Source organism: Pezoporus flaviventris, unplaced genomic scaffold (genome assembly GCF_033815535.1).
Source record: "Pezoporus flaviventris isolate CSIRO_AGI_PZ_B2104156 unplaced genomic scaffold, CSIRO_AGI_Pfla_v1 ptg000005l, whole genome shotgun sequence".
Lineage (NCBI taxonomy): Eukaryota > Metazoa > Chordata > Aves > Psittaciformes > Psittacidae > Pezoporus > Pezoporus flaviventris.
Window position 1 is genome coordinate 660,314 of NW_026892553.1, and position 14,660 is coordinate 674,973.

At 63.7% G+C, this 14,660-nt stretch overlaps 3 protein-coding genes across 4 annotated transcripts in view; 2 read left to right on the forward strand and 1 right to left on the reverse strand.

Annotated features, from left to right (window-relative positions):
- Positions 1 to 14,660, reverse strand: part of TSC22D3 (TSC22 domain family member 3) — a 233,990-nt gene that overhangs the window by 213,632 nt on the left and 5,698 nt on the right. The window lies entirely within an intron of this gene.
- On the forward strand, positions 2,578 to 8,901 carry XPNPEP2 (X-prolyl aminopeptidase 2). The gene is made up of 21 exons (XM_061445540.1): positions 2,578 to 2,718; positions 3,466 to 3,539; positions 3,627 to 3,737; positions 3,829 to 3,892; positions 4,495 to 4,599; positions 4,686 to 4,772; positions 4,854 to 5,000; positions 5,090 to 5,191; positions 5,694 to 5,775; positions 6,092 to 6,287; positions 6,453 to 6,542; positions 6,619 to 6,728; positions 6,811 to 6,888; positions 6,961 to 7,032; positions 7,151 to 7,211; positions 7,327 to 7,396; positions 7,515 to 7,619; positions 7,850 to 7,909; positions 8,037 to 8,113; positions 8,202 to 8,300; positions 8,579 to 8,901. The coding sequence occupies exons 1-21, from the start codon at positions 2,673 to 2,675 to the stop codon at positions 8,789 to 8,791; spliced, it is 2,049 nt and encodes a 682-aa protein (XP_061301524.1). The 5' UTR covers positions 2,578 to 2,672; the 3' UTR covers positions 8,792 to 8,901.
- Positions 9,174 to 13,345, forward strand: SASH3 (SAM and SH3 domain containing 3). Of its 2 annotated transcripts, none has more exons than XM_061445620.1 (7): positions 9,174 to 9,613; positions 11,436 to 11,531; positions 11,755 to 11,904; positions 11,972 to 12,301; positions 12,416 to 12,622; positions 12,915 to 13,065; positions 13,158 to 13,345. In XM_061445620.1, the coding sequence occupies exons 1-7, from the start codon at positions 9,560 to 9,562 to the stop codon at positions 13,343 to 13,345; spliced, it is 1,176 nt and encodes a 391-aa protein (XP_061301604.1). In that variant the 5' UTR covers positions 9,174 to 9,559. The 2 variants fall into 2 exon arrangements, with proteins under 2 accessions (XP_061301604.1, XP_061301603.1); XM_061445619.1 differs by having other exon boundaries at positions 9,177 to 9,613; positions 11,969 to 12,301.

A 14,660-nucleotide genomic window follows, 5' to 3' on the forward strand; every position in this document is an offset into this window, starting at 1 on the left:
AGCTGTGGTGCAGACGGTGGTGTGGCAGGATGTGCCCCTGCGGCCTGGGAAGGTCCATGTAGAACAGATCTCCACCTGCAGCCCCGGGAGGACTCCACACCAGATCCCTCTGTTCCTGAAGGATGCACTCATGGGAGGGACCCTCACTGGAGCAGTTCATGAAGAACTGCAACCCACAGGAAGGACTCACATCATTGGAGAAGTCCATGGCGAGAGACTCCATGCTGGAGCAGGGGAAGAGTGTGAGGAGGAAAGAGCAGCAGAGACAACATGTGATGAACTGACTACAACACCCATTCCCCATCCCCCTGCACAGCTGTAGGGAGGAGGTAGAGAAAACTGCAAATGAAGCTGGGCCTGGGAAGGAGGGAGGGGTTGGGGAAGGTGCTTTGAGATGTAGTTTTTATTTCTCATTATCCTACTGTGATTCAGTTGGTGATAAATTGAATTCATTTCCCCAAGTCAGCCTGGGTTGCCCATGACATTGGTGAATCATAGAATCATAGAATGATTTGGGTTGGAAAGGACATTAAGATCATCAAGTTTCAACCCCCTGCCCTGGGGGAATGACCTCTTCCTATCCTCATCTGGGGTGATCGTGCTGGACTGTAGGATGGGCTGGGGGGGGGCTGTAAGAGGGGCTACAGGGGGAGGTGTGGGAACCATGCTGATGCCCTGCATGTCTCTGCAGGGAGGAGGACATCCTCTGTGCCTGTCCAGTCCTGCTTGGCACCACCACCACCACTGCAGCCTGGCCAAGGCGCTGGAGCGTTGTAGGGTCCCCATCAGCACCCCAGAGGCGGGTGCTCCCTCAGCAGGGGCCCAGCTCACGGGGTCCGGGACCCCCACCCCTTCAGGGCAGCTGCCAGGCCCTGGGTGCAGAGGGGACCCTCTGGTCACACCCCATCCCCAGGGCGGGCAGGGGCAGGATCGTCACCGCATCCCGGTGCTGGTGCCACCGCTGCTTCCGCATTCCTGCACCGGCACCTTCCTCCTCCACCACGTCCTGTTTGCCGGGCGCGTCACCCCGGCCTGAGTCACCCCGTGGCCGTGCAGGTGACGGAAGGCCAACAATAGCCCACAAAGGGAGGATGTCCCCCAAAGCCTTCCTCCAGCTCGTCTTCGAGGAAACCTCCCGCGGGAGGGAAGGGCCCCACCGGACGCACGGCACTGATGAGACGAGCCTCGTCCTGTTGACGCTGCCCTGCCTGGGGCTGCCCGTGGGGGGCCTGTGACACCCCCGAGAGATAAGGGGAGAGGAGGAGGAGGAGGAAGAAAAGGAATAAGAGGAGGAAGAAGAAGGATGCGCAGCTGCGGGACTCACACTAACACTGTAACCATGGGGATGGACACACTAGCCTCAGCCCCATCCCTTGGATGTGGGAGGGGATGGTATTAAGCCCAGCAATTGGGAATAAAGGAGTGTGGGGACACCCCTGTCTCCACGTGGAGCCATAGCCCAGTGCAGCAGGCAGGGCAGCAGAGGCAGGAAGGACCACGCATGGACACATCATTAACACATCACACTAATTAGCAGGATGCAGCAAAGCACTGCCTGACCATCGCCACAGCAACTGCATCTCAGAGGCAGTTTGGTGTCACCCTGCATGTCTCCATCCTGGCCAATGGAACAGAGGATCCCCTTGACCCCTCCTGGGGTCCCCTAAGCATGGACAGGAGAATGATGCCAGGCTCAGGTGGATGGAGAGCATTTGTGACATGAGCATGCTAGGCCTCAGCTGGAACAGGATGGCAGTGGGATCACCAGGATTTGCTGCCACCGGCCCTCGCGCTGCACCGGAGCTGTGGTGGGACCGGGCGGGTGGGCACGGGACAGGGAGAGGGGACAGGGGACAGGACAGAGCGACAGAAGGACCGGACAGGGCACAGGAGTCAGCGAGCTCCGCAGCGCAGTCCTGGTGCCACCTCGTGGTGAGCGGGATCCCGGTGACAGTGGCTGTGGTGACACACCGGTCACGGCACGGTCACCGCACAGTCACCGCATGGAGCCGAGCCCCCCGCCATGGCACAGCGTTCAGCAATGGCTGTGGGGTTCTCCCTGCATCCCCCAGTCTCTGCCAGCTCCAGCCTTGGGCTGCCACTGGGCACTGGGCTGGGCACCACCATAGCATGACCAGAGGATGCTCTGCACCCCTCAGTGACCTGGTGGAGGAGGAGAACCATGGAGGATGCTCTGCACTGCTCCATGCTATAGAATCATAGAACCACAGACTGGTTTGGGTTGGAAGGACCTTAATTCTCATGCAGTTCCAACCCCGTGCTACAGGCAGGGACACCTTGCACTAGAGCAGGAGGAGATAAGGAGGAAGGCAAGCTTGGGGACACATCTGCCCCCTACCCAAGGACCTCCGTTAGCTCTCAGTGGCTCCAGGGGACAGAGGTTTCTGAGGACACGGGAGAAGAGTTCCTGACAGGCAGCTGAGCTGGCACAGCCCCACCTCTGCTCCAGGAGGATCTTTGGACTTTGGGCTGATTTTGCTGTTTGCTTTTATTTAGCAGCAGAATTCACTGTCAATGCCCAGGACAGCAACCTCCCATTTCCCAGGCCTTGTCCCTCCCATCCAGCATCCTTCACCCCGGGGGCAAAGGCGCAGGAGGAGGGACCTGTCACGCAGGGCACTGCACTGGGGAATCGGGCCCTTCCCACAGCCATGCGCCCCCGGCAGTGGATCCCAGCCTGGCTGCTCCTGCTCCACGGTACTGCGGGGGGCTGGGAGCTGGTGGGGCTCACCCAGGGCTGACACATCCTAGGAACCGGTCTGTGAAGGGTGTCGGGTGCTCTGCAGCAGTTGCAGCCACAGCTGGATGAGGGAAGGGTGGGTTTGTTCTTAGGGAGCCTTTGAGCAGGGGGCTGCAGAGAGGGGCTAAATCTGCCTGACCCCAGGGACGAGCCCTGTGGCGGTGACGGGTAAAAGAGCAGCTCCCAGGGGATGGAGACCAGGTGCCCAAGGCCACATGGTGAGAAGGGTGACCCACTACCGGTGACACTGGCCTGAGACGAAGAACAAGGTCCCTGCCCACAGCTGCAGCGGTGCCAGAGACAGAGAGCTGAGGGCAAGGCGGTGCTGCTGATGGCACCGGACACCCAGCAGCACAGAGGAGAAGCCAGGTCCTGGCAGGGCATGGCCAGGGCTGCCGGGCAGCTCCTCCAGCAACCGCAGCACTGGGACCCTCAGGGCTGGCTCCTGCCAACCCCCTCCCCAGCTCCTGGGCACAGTGGGCACTGTCCACTCCTCTTGAGGATCCCACCACCCCCAGCCCCTCCCCAGCCCATCCCCAGGCTCTGCCTGCTCCAGGAGCATCTACTTGCTCTTGAGCTGGATGACAGCACTGGTTTCACCCACCATCCCCGGGGCTGGAGCCGCTGGTTCCTGTGGATGCCAGCTGGGTCCTCAGGCTGGGGATGAGGGTGACAGCTGCTGCGCGGGTGTCCCCGTGTCCCAGGCTGTGCCACAGCCCGGCTGCCAAAGGCTGCCAACGCCAGGACCGACATCCGTGACTGCTCCGCGGACCCTCCGGTGAGTCCAGCCTGCCCTGTCCCTGGGACATCCAGCATGGGGCGCCCCGGCCCCACGGCCGCAGCTCATGTCCCCTTGTGCCACCAGTACCTGCCCCCGACGGCCACTGACACCACGGCGAGGGTGGCGGCTCTGCGGGGCACCATGCGGGCCCTCGGCGTGCAGGCCTACGTGGTGCCCGCCACGGACGCACACATGGTGAGGCAGGAGCAGGCTGGGACACCGGCACCTGCCCCGCCGCTGCTGCTGGTGCCGGCGGCCGCCTCTCACGGCTCTGCTCCTGTCTCAGAGCGAGTACATCTCGGCAAGGGATGCTCGGCTGGGCTGGCTGACAGGCTTCACCGGCTCTGCAGGTGAGAGCAGCGCCGCCACCGCGGCTGCTCCTCATCCGTGGGGATTCCCGGGGGAGGCCACAGAGATGCTGCAAGGGCTGGAGCAGCTCTGCTCTGGAGCCAGGCTGAGAGAGCTGGGCTGGGTCAGCCTGGACAAGAGAAGGCTCCTGAAGGGGAGACCTGAGAGCAGCTCCAGTGCCTGAAGGGGCTGCAGGAAACCTGGAGAGGGGCTTGGGACAAGGGATGTAGGGACAGGCCAAGGGGAATGGCTTTAACCTGCCAGAGGGGAGACTGAGATGAGCTCTTAGGCAGAAGCTCTTCCCTGTGAGGGTGCTGAGGCGCTGACACAGGGTGCCCAGAGAAGCTGTGGCTGCCCCATCCCTGGCAGTGTTCAAGGTCAGGTTGGACACAGGGCTTGGAGCAAGCTGCTCTAGTGGAAGGGGTCCCTGCCCGTGGCAGGGGCTGGAACTGAATGAGCTTTAAGGTCTGTTCCAACCCAACCCAGTCTGTGGTTCTGTGGCGATCCCACTCCACACCAGAGGTTGGGCTGGGGATCTCTGGGGGTCCCAACATCTGCCTGTAGAAGGGGCACAGGTGACACCTGAGCCCCACTCTTGTTGCAGGCACTGGCGTGGTGACACAGGACAAGGCTGCACTGTGGACCGACAGCCGGTACTGGACACAGGCAGAGCGGCAGCTGGACTGCAACTGGGAGCTGCAGAGGACAAGTCAGTGGGGGCAGGCTGGGGCTGCTGCTCCCCTGAATCCCAGGAGCCCCCAGCCTCCTCTGGTGTTACCTGCCTCCCTCCTGCAGCTTGGATTGAGTCCATTGGGATGTGGATCCTGGAAGCGGTTCCTGTTGGGGGGAACATCAGCCTGGACCCCTTCCTCTTCTCCATCGGTAGGGATGGGGTGACCCTGCCCACATTCGGGCAGCTCTCAGGTGTGGATTTGAGCCCACCACGGGCTGCTCCCCCCTCAGACACCTGGAACAGCTACAGACAAGCCCTGCAAGGCTCCGGCAGGATCCTGGTCCCCACCGAGACCAACCTGGTGGACCAAGTGTGGGGTGACCAGAGACCCGCAGCAGCCTCCAACGAGATCTACAGCCTCCCGGAGGAGTTCACCGGTATGAGCCCCAAGCACCGGAGCTGCTGGGCTGTGCTGGGCCCCCGGGCCATGGGTAACTCTGCACTGAGACGCTCCCTCCCGTTCCAGGGAGCAGCTGGCAGGAGAAGGTGGCCCGGATCCGTCAGGAGATGGAGCAGCATGTCCGGCACCCCACAGCCGTGCTGCTGTCGGGGCTGGAAGAGACGGCCTGTGAGTAGCCTCAGTGCCATGTTGGGTGTCCTGGTGGGTTCTACAGTGGGTGACATGATGGGTGCAGTGGTTGGCGCCATGGCGGGTGCTGTGGTGAGTTCTGTGGTGGGTGCTGTGTAGGTGCTGTGATGGGTGCCGTGGTGGGTGCCGTGGTTGGTGCCATGGTGGGTGCCATGGTGGGTGCTCTGTGGGTGCCATGGTGGGTGCCATGGTGGGTGCAATGGTGGGTGCAATGGTGGGTTCTGTGTGGGTCCCATAGTGGGTGCTGTGGTGGGTTTTGTGGTGAGTTCCATGGTGGGTGCCATGGTGGGTGCTGTGTGGGTCCCATGGTGGTGCTGTTGTGGGTGCCGTGGCTGGTGCTGTGGTGGGTTTCATGGTGGGTGCCGTGGTGGGTGCTATGGTGAGTGCTGTGGCAAGTTTTGTGATGGGTGCTGTGGGCTCTGAGCCCTGGGGGTGGGAGGGCAGCCAGCGGGCGGGGGCTTGGAGGTCTCGTTCTCATCAGGGCTCTTCAACCTCCGTGGCAATGACATCCCCTACAACCCTGTCTTCTACTCCTACACCCTGCTGACCAACATGAGCATAAGGTGGGCAACATCACCCTGCAGGCACAGGACATGGACAGGGCTCAGCACCCACCCCCCTTCCCTTGCAGCACCCATGGGACCCTCCCCTCAGACCAGCTCTGCTTTCCCCAGAGCCCACCACATCCTGCAGCCCCCAGCCCCACTGACTGTCCCCTCGAAGCCCCAGGTCAAGGCCCCCATCTCAGCCCCCTCTGGGGTGCAGCACCCCCCTTTCCCAGCCCAGTGTCCCCTATGAGCCCCCCAGCGTGTCCCACACGGCCAGTTCGGGGGGGAGCAGGGTGTCCCCTCGGTGTCCCCCCTATCCACCCGTCACCAGCCTGTTCGTGGGGGAGCGGCGGCTGGCAGCGGCTGCGCGGAGCTCCCTGCGGGCCGGCTGCCCGGGGCCGCTCTGCGTGGAGCTGCAGGAGTACGAGCAGGCACCGGATCACCTCCGCCAGTACGTGCAGGGCAACGTCACCGTGTGGCTGGGCACCGAGTACACCACGTACGGCCTGTACAGCCTCATCCCTCAGGTGGGTCACGGCCCTGTGCCTGCCGGTCAGTGCCAGTGAGTCCGGCCATGGGTGATGGGGGTGCTGCCGGGCTCAGGGGTGGTCCCGTGCCACCGAGCCGTGGGGATGCACCGCGGCCGTCCCTGGGGTACGGGGAGCTGGTGCTACCGCAGCCTGCTCTTGCAGGAGAAGCTCCTGGCGGACAGCTACTCCCCCGTCATGCTGGCCAAGGCTGTGAAAAACACCAGAGAGCAAGACCTGCTGCGAGCCGCTCATGTAAGGGCTGTTCCCTTCCCCGCAGCCCCGAGAGGCGGGGGCAAGCGGGTGCCAATGTCCCCTCACTGATGCCCAGGTCCGGGACGCGGTGGCTGTGATCCAGTACCTGCTGTGGCTGGAGAAGACGGTCCCCCGGGGGGAGGTGGACGAGTTCTCGGGGGCTCAGCGCATCGACGCGCTCCGCCAGTCAGTGCTGCGGCCACGGCCCCCCCTGCCCGGTGTGAGGCACCCGGGGACCTGCAGCACCACCCTCCCTGCCACCTTCCAGAGCACAGGAGCACAGCTGTGGGCCCAGCTTCCAGTCCATCTCTGCCAGCGGGCTCAATGCCGCCCTGGCACACTACAGGTACCAGGGCTGGCAGCAGCAGCGTGGTGGGGGCAGCTGGAACAGAGAGCTCTGACCCCCTTCTCTTCACAGCCCCTCCAACAGGAGCAGCCGGCAGCTCTCTGTGGATGAGATGTACCTCGCGGACACAGGAGGGCAATACCTGTACGTGCTCCAGATCTGCATCCCCATCCATCCCCATGCCCCCAGCACAGGGTGGTGCCAGGGGCCCCAAAGCCAGCGCAGGGACTGCATCACCCCCATCACATCCGTGCCCTTGCAGGGACGGGACGACAGACATCACACGGACGGTGCACTGGGGGATGCCGACCCCACTCCAGAAGGTACCAGAAAGGACCCCTCCCTGGTGCCCAGCACCAATGTCCCAGCCAGGGCTGGATGTGCTGGCGGGGAGGGTCTGGACACTGTGATGCTCAGCCCCTGCTGTGCCCCCCGCAGGAAGCCTACACCCGGGTGCTCATGGGCAACATCGACCTGTCCCGCCTTGTCTTCCCACCCAACACGGCCGGTAGGTGCTGAGCCAGAAGTTGGGCAGCCCGGCCGTGCCCAGGCCGTCTGGACATGAGGATGATGAGGATGGGGGTGTCCCCATCAGCACACGCCCCCATTCCACATTGTCATTACAGGGAGAGTCATAGAGTCCTTCGCCCGCCGGCCACTCTGGGAAGTGGGCCTCAACTACGGCCATGGGACCGGCCATGGCATCGGCAACTTCCTCTCGGTCCATGAATGTAGGTACTGGAGCGTGAGCACCAGTGCTGGGGACATGGGGGGAACAGGGATGAGGACAGGGGCTTATCTGGGGCTGCTCTAAGCCTCAGACATCCTTGCCAGGGTGGCCCCGTGGTCCTTGTGGTGGCAGCCACATTGTCCTCACCAGTGTGACAGCTTGGTCCTTGCCAGGGTGTCCCCACAGCACACCCCGTCCCCAGGAGCTGTAACCACCCCATGTCTCCTGCAGGGCCTGTGGGCTTCCAGTCCAACAATGTGCCCCTGACGGCCGGAATGTTCACCTCCATCGGTACGTGCCCCATGCCCAAAGGTGCTCTGGGCTCTGCACAGGAGGTGTCCGTGCTCAGACCCTCTCAGGGCTGGACGGAGGGAGCTGCCAGGGCTCAGCTCTCACCAGGCCCCCTTCCGGCCCCCAGAGCCTGGGTACTACCAGGACGGTGAGTTCGGAATCCGCATTGAGGACATCGCCCTCGTGGTGGAGGCGCAGACCGAGGTGCTGCAATGGGGCCGGCCTGGGGGTGGCACAGTGCTGGGGGCACCAAGGCAGGGCTGGGGGCACTCAACACCACCTCTCTGCACAGCACCAGAGTGGGGAGAAGCCCTTCCTGACCTTTGAGGTGGTGTCCCTGGTGCCCTACGACCGCAACCTAATCGACATCAGCCTCCTGTCTCCAGAGCAGGTACAGGGTGTTTGTGGCAGGAGGGCAGAGCAGGAACACGGGGCTGAGGTATGGCGCGGGTAAAGGGGACTGCAGGATGGATGTAGTGGGAAACGGGGAGATTGGGGTGGGTAAATGGGGCTGTGGCAGGGGTGCATACATGGATGGAGAAGGGAAATGGGGTTTGCAGGTGGGGCTGGTGCTGCAGATGGGATGTGGGGTATCCAGACACACTGCGAGGGGCAGTTGGCCGGAGCAGCCCCTGCAGCCCCCGCAGCCCCTGTGGTGCCTGGCTGCAGGTCCGTTACCTGAACACCTACTACGAGAGCATCCGGGAACACGTGGGGCAGGAGCTGCAGCGGCAGCAGCTGCAGGAGGAGTACGACTGGCTGCAGAGGAGCACCGAGCCCTTCCCGCTGGGCAGAGCTGCTGCAACCACTGACACCAGCACTACGTGCATGCAGGTCCTCACCATGCTCCTGTCTGCTCTGCTCCCAGGGCTGCAGGCCTGAGGCCGCTCTGACGGCCCTGCGCTGGTCCCCTCCTGCAGCAGCTCACTTCCCTTTCTCCTGGTGTTTTTTCTTGCATGGTGGTGATTAAACACGAGTGATGTCGGGTGGTGCCTGTGCACTGCTGCGCTCTGGTCCATGCTGACAGCCTGTGTGCCCACTGTCATGAGGCTGAGGCCAGCCCGCCCCACTCCTGTGATCCTGCCATGCTGGCTGCCCCTGCCATGGGGCACATGCCCCAAGTCAGCAGGGAGGGAGGATGAGGGCGGGTTCAGACTCCTGGGACAGGAGATGGAGGGAGTGGAGCAAGAAGGTGCTGAGGGAGCCATCCCTGCTGCCCTGCAGGTGCCAGCAGCACGCTGCTGATGTGCACATTCCATCTGGGACTGGTTCCCATCTGGGAGGACCTGTGAATGCAGGGAACAGCCTGGACCAAGTGCCACACGTCAGGCTTGGCCGTGGTGTGGCCCAAGTGGGTATGGTGAAGAGGTGACCTTCATCATTTGCATGTGGGACACAGAGCCCACCAGCAGCACCACCGGGGGGTGGCAGGGCACAGGCCTTGCCCCACACTGGGGCCCCGGCCAGGGCAGCAGCTCCGTGCAGGGTTTCCTTCCTCCTGCACACCCTGCCTGCGCACCCACTGTGCAGAGAGCACCTCTCATGTGATCGGCAGCTTCCTGTGTGCCTCTGGGCTCTGGTGCCGGTGCTCCGGGCTGTGCTGTGCCAGGCGCTGCCCGAGCGCTGTGCCCTTGCCCCCGGGACAGCACCATGCTGCGCCGCAAGCCCTCCAACGCCGGTGACAAGGAGCCAGGACACAGGAAGGTGAGTGCCAGCGGCATGGCTGCCCTTGGCACTCGTGGGTGCTCCTGCATGCCCTGTGCCAGCAGAGCCTGGGCTGCCCATGGGATGCTGGGCAGGGAGTGCTGGTGCTGTGGGGCTGGGACAGGCGTGGGGCAGAGCCAAACCTCAGTGATGGCCACCGTGGCCTCACATGTGCGTGGTCCTGGACTTGGCCAGTGCCCTGCTCCCATTTGCAGCATGGTGGGATGCACGGCCGGGATGCACAGGCCCTTGGTATTGGCATGGGAGCAATGGAGGGTGCCGGTGGGAACCATGGGGTGCTGCTGGGGGGCAGAGCTCCTAATCCCTGGAGTATGAGCAGCGTTTCCTGTGGGGAGGGCTGCTGGGCTGGCCCCCGAGGTGTCTGCGGTAAAGGCAGCATGGTGCTGCAGCTCGTCATGTGCATTGGCCACTACCTCCGGCAGCACTGCACCAAGCACCAGGACCACTAGCAGCACCGGCACCAGCACCGCGGTCTCTCAGATCCCCGGCACAGCAGGGCCATGTGTCACCCTGCACCACTCCACCTGGAGCCACCGGTTGGGGGCCATGGCCAGCCGCTCGGATCTGGCACCAGCGCTGCCGGTGGGCAGCATCCATCCCACTCCAGGGTGGCTCCTCCATGCTGGGAAGCTCCCTGGGGATATCTGAGTGAAGGTCCCATCCGGGTGCTGGGGTGGCCCCACAGGCATCCCCTGTCCTTGCCCAGGCGCAGCCACTGCTCCCACTTCCCCCTCGCTGCCATGTCCCAGCTCCATGGCCCCGCTGCTGGGCTCTCCACAGCTGCTCCTGCTCCCCAGCTCCAGGCCCAGGGCTGGGGGGAACACGGTGCACTGAGCTGCGTTATCTGAAGGGCACAGAGAGACCCAAGGGGTTCAGTTTGCCTCAGGGTGCTGGGGGGAGCAGGGCAAACCAGCACCATTTCCTGCTCATAATGCACAGGCTGGGCTGGTTCTGCAGGCACGGCGGCGATGGAGCCGGGTCTCGCTCATCCGAGCCAGCCCTCTAGAAGAAAACGACAAAAAGAAGTAACAAAGGATGCTCGGCGGAGCCGATGAAAAGGGGGAGGAGGAGGAGGAGGAGGAGGGGCTGTGCTTGGGCAGGGACTGAGCGAGGCCTCTGGCGCAGGCAGAGCGACCCAGAAAGGAAATTGCTGCGCTTGCGGTCGAGCCGAGAGCAGCTCTGTTGTGCGAGCTCCGAGCGGAGCGCAGCTTGCTCCCGAGGGCTGGCAGCCGGTGCTGGGCCCCCGGGGATGAGGGCCCCCTGCCCCGGCACTGCTCCCGGCACAGGGAACCCCTTCCCACATGGGGCAGGCACCTGGAGACATGGAGGGGAGCGGAGCCAAGGCAGGGCGGAAGAGGCAGTGAGGGAGGGTTGCACCAGGGCTGACATCTAAATCCCGCTTTGCCAGCTTTGGCACAAAGGCGGGACCGAGGCTACTGGCAATGCTGGCGGGGAGTGGGATGATGCTCGCAGGCAGAAAACGTGGGCAGCTTTGGGGGATGAAGCTGGAGATGAGGGCATGGGCACGGCAGCACTGATGCCCTCAAGAGCCGAGAACAGCCTTTAGCTGTGCCAAGCAGCCACACGCGCACCATGAGCAGTGCTGGGTGCTACATCCCGCATCCCAGGGGCTCAAAACCGCCAGCAGCTCTTGAGGCACAGCAGGAAGGGAGATGTTGTGCCAGCCAAAACCCCTTCAAGCACCAGCAGTGCCCTGGGCACGGCTAGGCCCGGCTGTGGAGGGGAGGGTGGGAGCTGGCCGAGGGGATCCCTCACTCCTCCCATCCCCATTCCCCTCTAGCTCTCCCTCCAGCGCTCCAGCAGCTTCAAGGACTTTGCCAAGGCCAAAGTCAGCTCTCCTGTGCTGAGCGAGAACGAGTTCAACCTGGAGGAGAAGGTGAGTCCCTTGCCACGTTCCATTCCCACTGGGCACAGCCCTGCTCACAGCATCCTACCCCAAAATCCTGGTCCTGCCAGTGACCCGATGTTGTGCAGCAGCCCCAGGGCTTCCAGCACTGGCAGGATTTGGGGTTTTGCAGCCCTGTGTGATCCATCTGAGTTTCACCTGGGGCGGGGATGGGGGGCAAGGGCTCTGCCTTCACTCTCCATCCCTCTGTCAGATCCCCAGGGATGAGTCCAGCAGTGCCAGCCCCGATGATGCTGCACGGAGCAGCGGGATGAAGCTGAGCAAGAAGTGGCGAGCCGTCATCTCCCGCACCATGAACCGCAAGATGGGCAGGATGGCCGTGAAGGCACTGGCTGAGGGGAAGGTGAGCGGGGCCCTGGGCGGGAGTGCAGCTCCTCCTGCCTTGGCCTGAGCCTGGTGCCCCCCAGCAGGGAGACGTGGAGGAGGAGGAGGAGGGGCCCCTGTGCCCTCTGTCCCCAGCCGGCAGCACAGAGGAGCCAAGCCATGACAAGATGCTGGTGCGATACGTGGAGATGGAGGAGGATGAGCAGCCACCCCTCAGCAGTGAGCCTGGCTCTAGTGCAACACTGGCTGGGCACAGCCTTGGCCCCGTCCACTCCATGGGCAGCGATGGGTCCGGCCACAGGAGCCAGCAGCAGGGCAGCCCTGGCACAGCCTACACCGGCCCCTTCTGTGGCCGGGCCCGCGTCCACACTGACTTCACACCCAGCCCCTATGACAGGGACTCACTCAAGCTGCGGGTGAGCGGCCCCAGGGTGGGAGCTGGAGGGCAGGGGCAGGGACCCCCTTAGGGAGGATGCTCTCCAGCCTTCCGCGATCTGCGCCCACCCTCACACCCACTTCCCCCTGCACAGAAAGGGGACATCATCGGCATCATCGAGAAGCCACCTGTGGGCACCTGGACTGGGCTGCTCAACAACAGGGTGGGCTCCTTCAAGTTCATCTATGTGGACGTCATCCCCGAGGAGGCAGCTCCTGCCCGCAAGAGCCGGAGCCCCGGCCAGAGCAAGCGGCTCAAGCCCAAGACGCTACACGAGCTGCTGGAGCGCATCAACCTGCAGGTAAGGGACAGCAGCTGCAGGGCTGCAGCAGGATCATGCTCCCCTCTGCTTCCGAGAAGCCCTTCACTGTCCCCACATCCCCGCGGGTCCCTGACCCTGTGCCCAAGCACCACTGGGGCACACACAGAGGGATCCTCTGGCTGGTGCTCGGGCAAGTGCCGCAGTGGTCCTGTGCCAAGGCAGGAGTCGTGCGGGCAGCACCAAGGGCCAGAGAGAGCCGTGAGTCAGAGCGAGCTGGGAGCTGTGCCACACTCAGCCCGTGCTGCGCTCAGCCCATGCTGTGCTGCCACAGGAGCACATCTCCACCCTGCTGCTGAATGGGTACCAGACCCTGGAGGACTTCAAGGAGCTGCGGGAGACCCACCTCAATGAGCTGAACATCACAGACCCCCAGCACCGCGCCAAGCTGCTCACGGCTGCAGACCTCCTCCTGGATTACGACAGTAAGAGCCAGGGGAAGGGGCAGAAGCCACCCTGGTGCCAGGCAGCCCCAGCAGTACCAGCCCTGCCCTAACACTGTGTCCCATCTCCCCAGCAGCCAGTGAGCCAGAGGAAGGCAACAGGTCCGAGGCCCAGCCATCACCCTCTGAGCCCAAAGAGGACATTCCCCGGGACTCGGGCTGCTTCGAGGGATCCGAGACCCTGGATGGGAGCCGGGACGAGGCCGAGCTGGGTGGTCCCGAGGGGCAGCTGCAGGCTCTGTCCCTGGCAGAGTCCCCCTGAGCAATGGGACCCCAAGGCAGGGCTGCAGGCAGCTCAGCCCTTGGCCCCGAGGCTGCCCCATTTGCTGCCCCCAGGACATTCTGCCCTGCTCTGCTGCCCCGGCATGTTGCCCCACAGCTCCTGGAGCTGGATGAGCCTGCAGGAGCCTGCGAGGGCAGGGGAGTCCCACAGCAGCAACCCCAGCACTGAGCAGCCACATGTGAGGGCACGGGGGTCCCACTGAGCCCGGCTCTATGCTGGCAGCTCCACGCCCTCCCTCAGCAGGCTCCTCGCACAGCCAGGGCAGGGTTTGCTGGGAAGTCTGGGCTGCAGGGAGAGGTTCAGCAGAGCTGAAAGCAGCCCCGGAAGGGCACTGCACCCCCTTCATCGGTTCCAGGGGAGCCCTGATCACAGCTTGCAAACCCAGCCCTGCGAGCAGGCCCAGGGGAGATACAGGAGGGAGCTGGGGTGACCACGAGCACCCTGCTGTCATCAGCAGGACAGCCCCTTCCAGAGTGCCAGATCCCTCCAGGCAGCCCCGTGCAGGGGCACGGGAGCTGCAGCCCAGGCAGGGCCCCCATGCGCAGGCAGGAGCCGGTGAGGGCAGCAAGAGCAGGAAGAGGCTGGCATCCATACGGGAGCGTGGGGCAGCCTGCAGCCATCAGCAGGCTGTGCTCAGCTCAGGGGCCGATCCCAGGCCTCTCAGCCCAGCTCTTGCTGCTGCACATGAGAAACTCCAGCTCCAGCGCTTTATCCCAATAAAAGTTTGCAAGTCCCTTTTACTCCAGCCTTCAGCTTCGTAGCGCGCAGGAAGGCTGGGGCTGGGGAATGGGGCAGTGTCCACAGGTAACACAGAGCTGGACAGGGTGCTCCCTGGGCTGTGTCACTGCTCTGCCTGGGCAGCATCACCTGTGCACTGAGACCCCTCACCTGCCATGGGGGACAGCAGGATGCAAACAAGGTGACACGGATAAAACACCTTGGAAGTGCAAGATGTAGAGGCTGGAAAGCCAGAGGGAAGGGGGAAGCAGTGAGCTTGGGGAGGCACAAAGAGGCAGAGGCTGCAGCTTGGCCAGTTTTCAAACCAGTTAGTTTTTCTTCATTGTCTTAAAATAAAAAAAAGAAGAAACCAAACCAGAGCAAGCCCAGCCCTCACCCAGCCCCGTGCCCTTCCCTACTGGAGCAGGCACAACCCCACATGCAGGCAGTGCCAGCACCCAGCCTTTCAAACCCAACCCTGCACCTCTCCACAGCGAGCTCTGGGCTGGGGCAGTAGCATGGGAGAGGAGGGGGCAGCTCCCGTGGCTGGGGTGTGCAGGGGGCAGCAGCTGTGAGC

What these genes read in the sequence shown, in the direction of transcription:
- XPNPEP2 (XM_061445540.1), top strand. Translation starts at nt 2,673, where the DNA reads ATGCGCCCCCGGCAGTGGATCCCAGCCTGGCTGCTCCTGCTCCACG. An exon ending in ACTGCTCCGCGGACCCTCCG is followed by an intron (nt 3,540 to 3,626) that starts GTGAGTCCAGCC and finishes TTGTGCCACCAG; the next exon opens with TACCTGCCCCCGACGGCCAC. An exon ending in CCGCCACGGACGCACACATG is followed by an intron (nt 3,738 to 3,828) that starts GTGAGGCAGGAG and finishes CTCCTGTCTCAG; the next exon opens with AGCGAGTACATCTCGGCAAG.
- SASH3 (XM_061445619.1), top strand. Translation starts at nt 9,560, where the DNA reads ATGCTGCGCCGCAAGCCCTCCAACGCCGGTGACAAGGAGCCAGGACAC. An exon ending in AGGAGCCAGGACACAGGAAG is followed by an intron (nt 9,614 to 11,435) that starts GTGAGTGCCAGC and finishes ATTCCCCTCTAG; the next exon opens with CTCTCCCTCCAGCGCTCCAG. An exon ending in CCTCCTCCTGGATTACGACA is followed by an intron (nt 13,066 to 13,157) that starts GTAAGAGCCAGG and finishes CCATCTCCCCAG; the next exon opens with CAGCCAGTGAGCCAGAGGAA.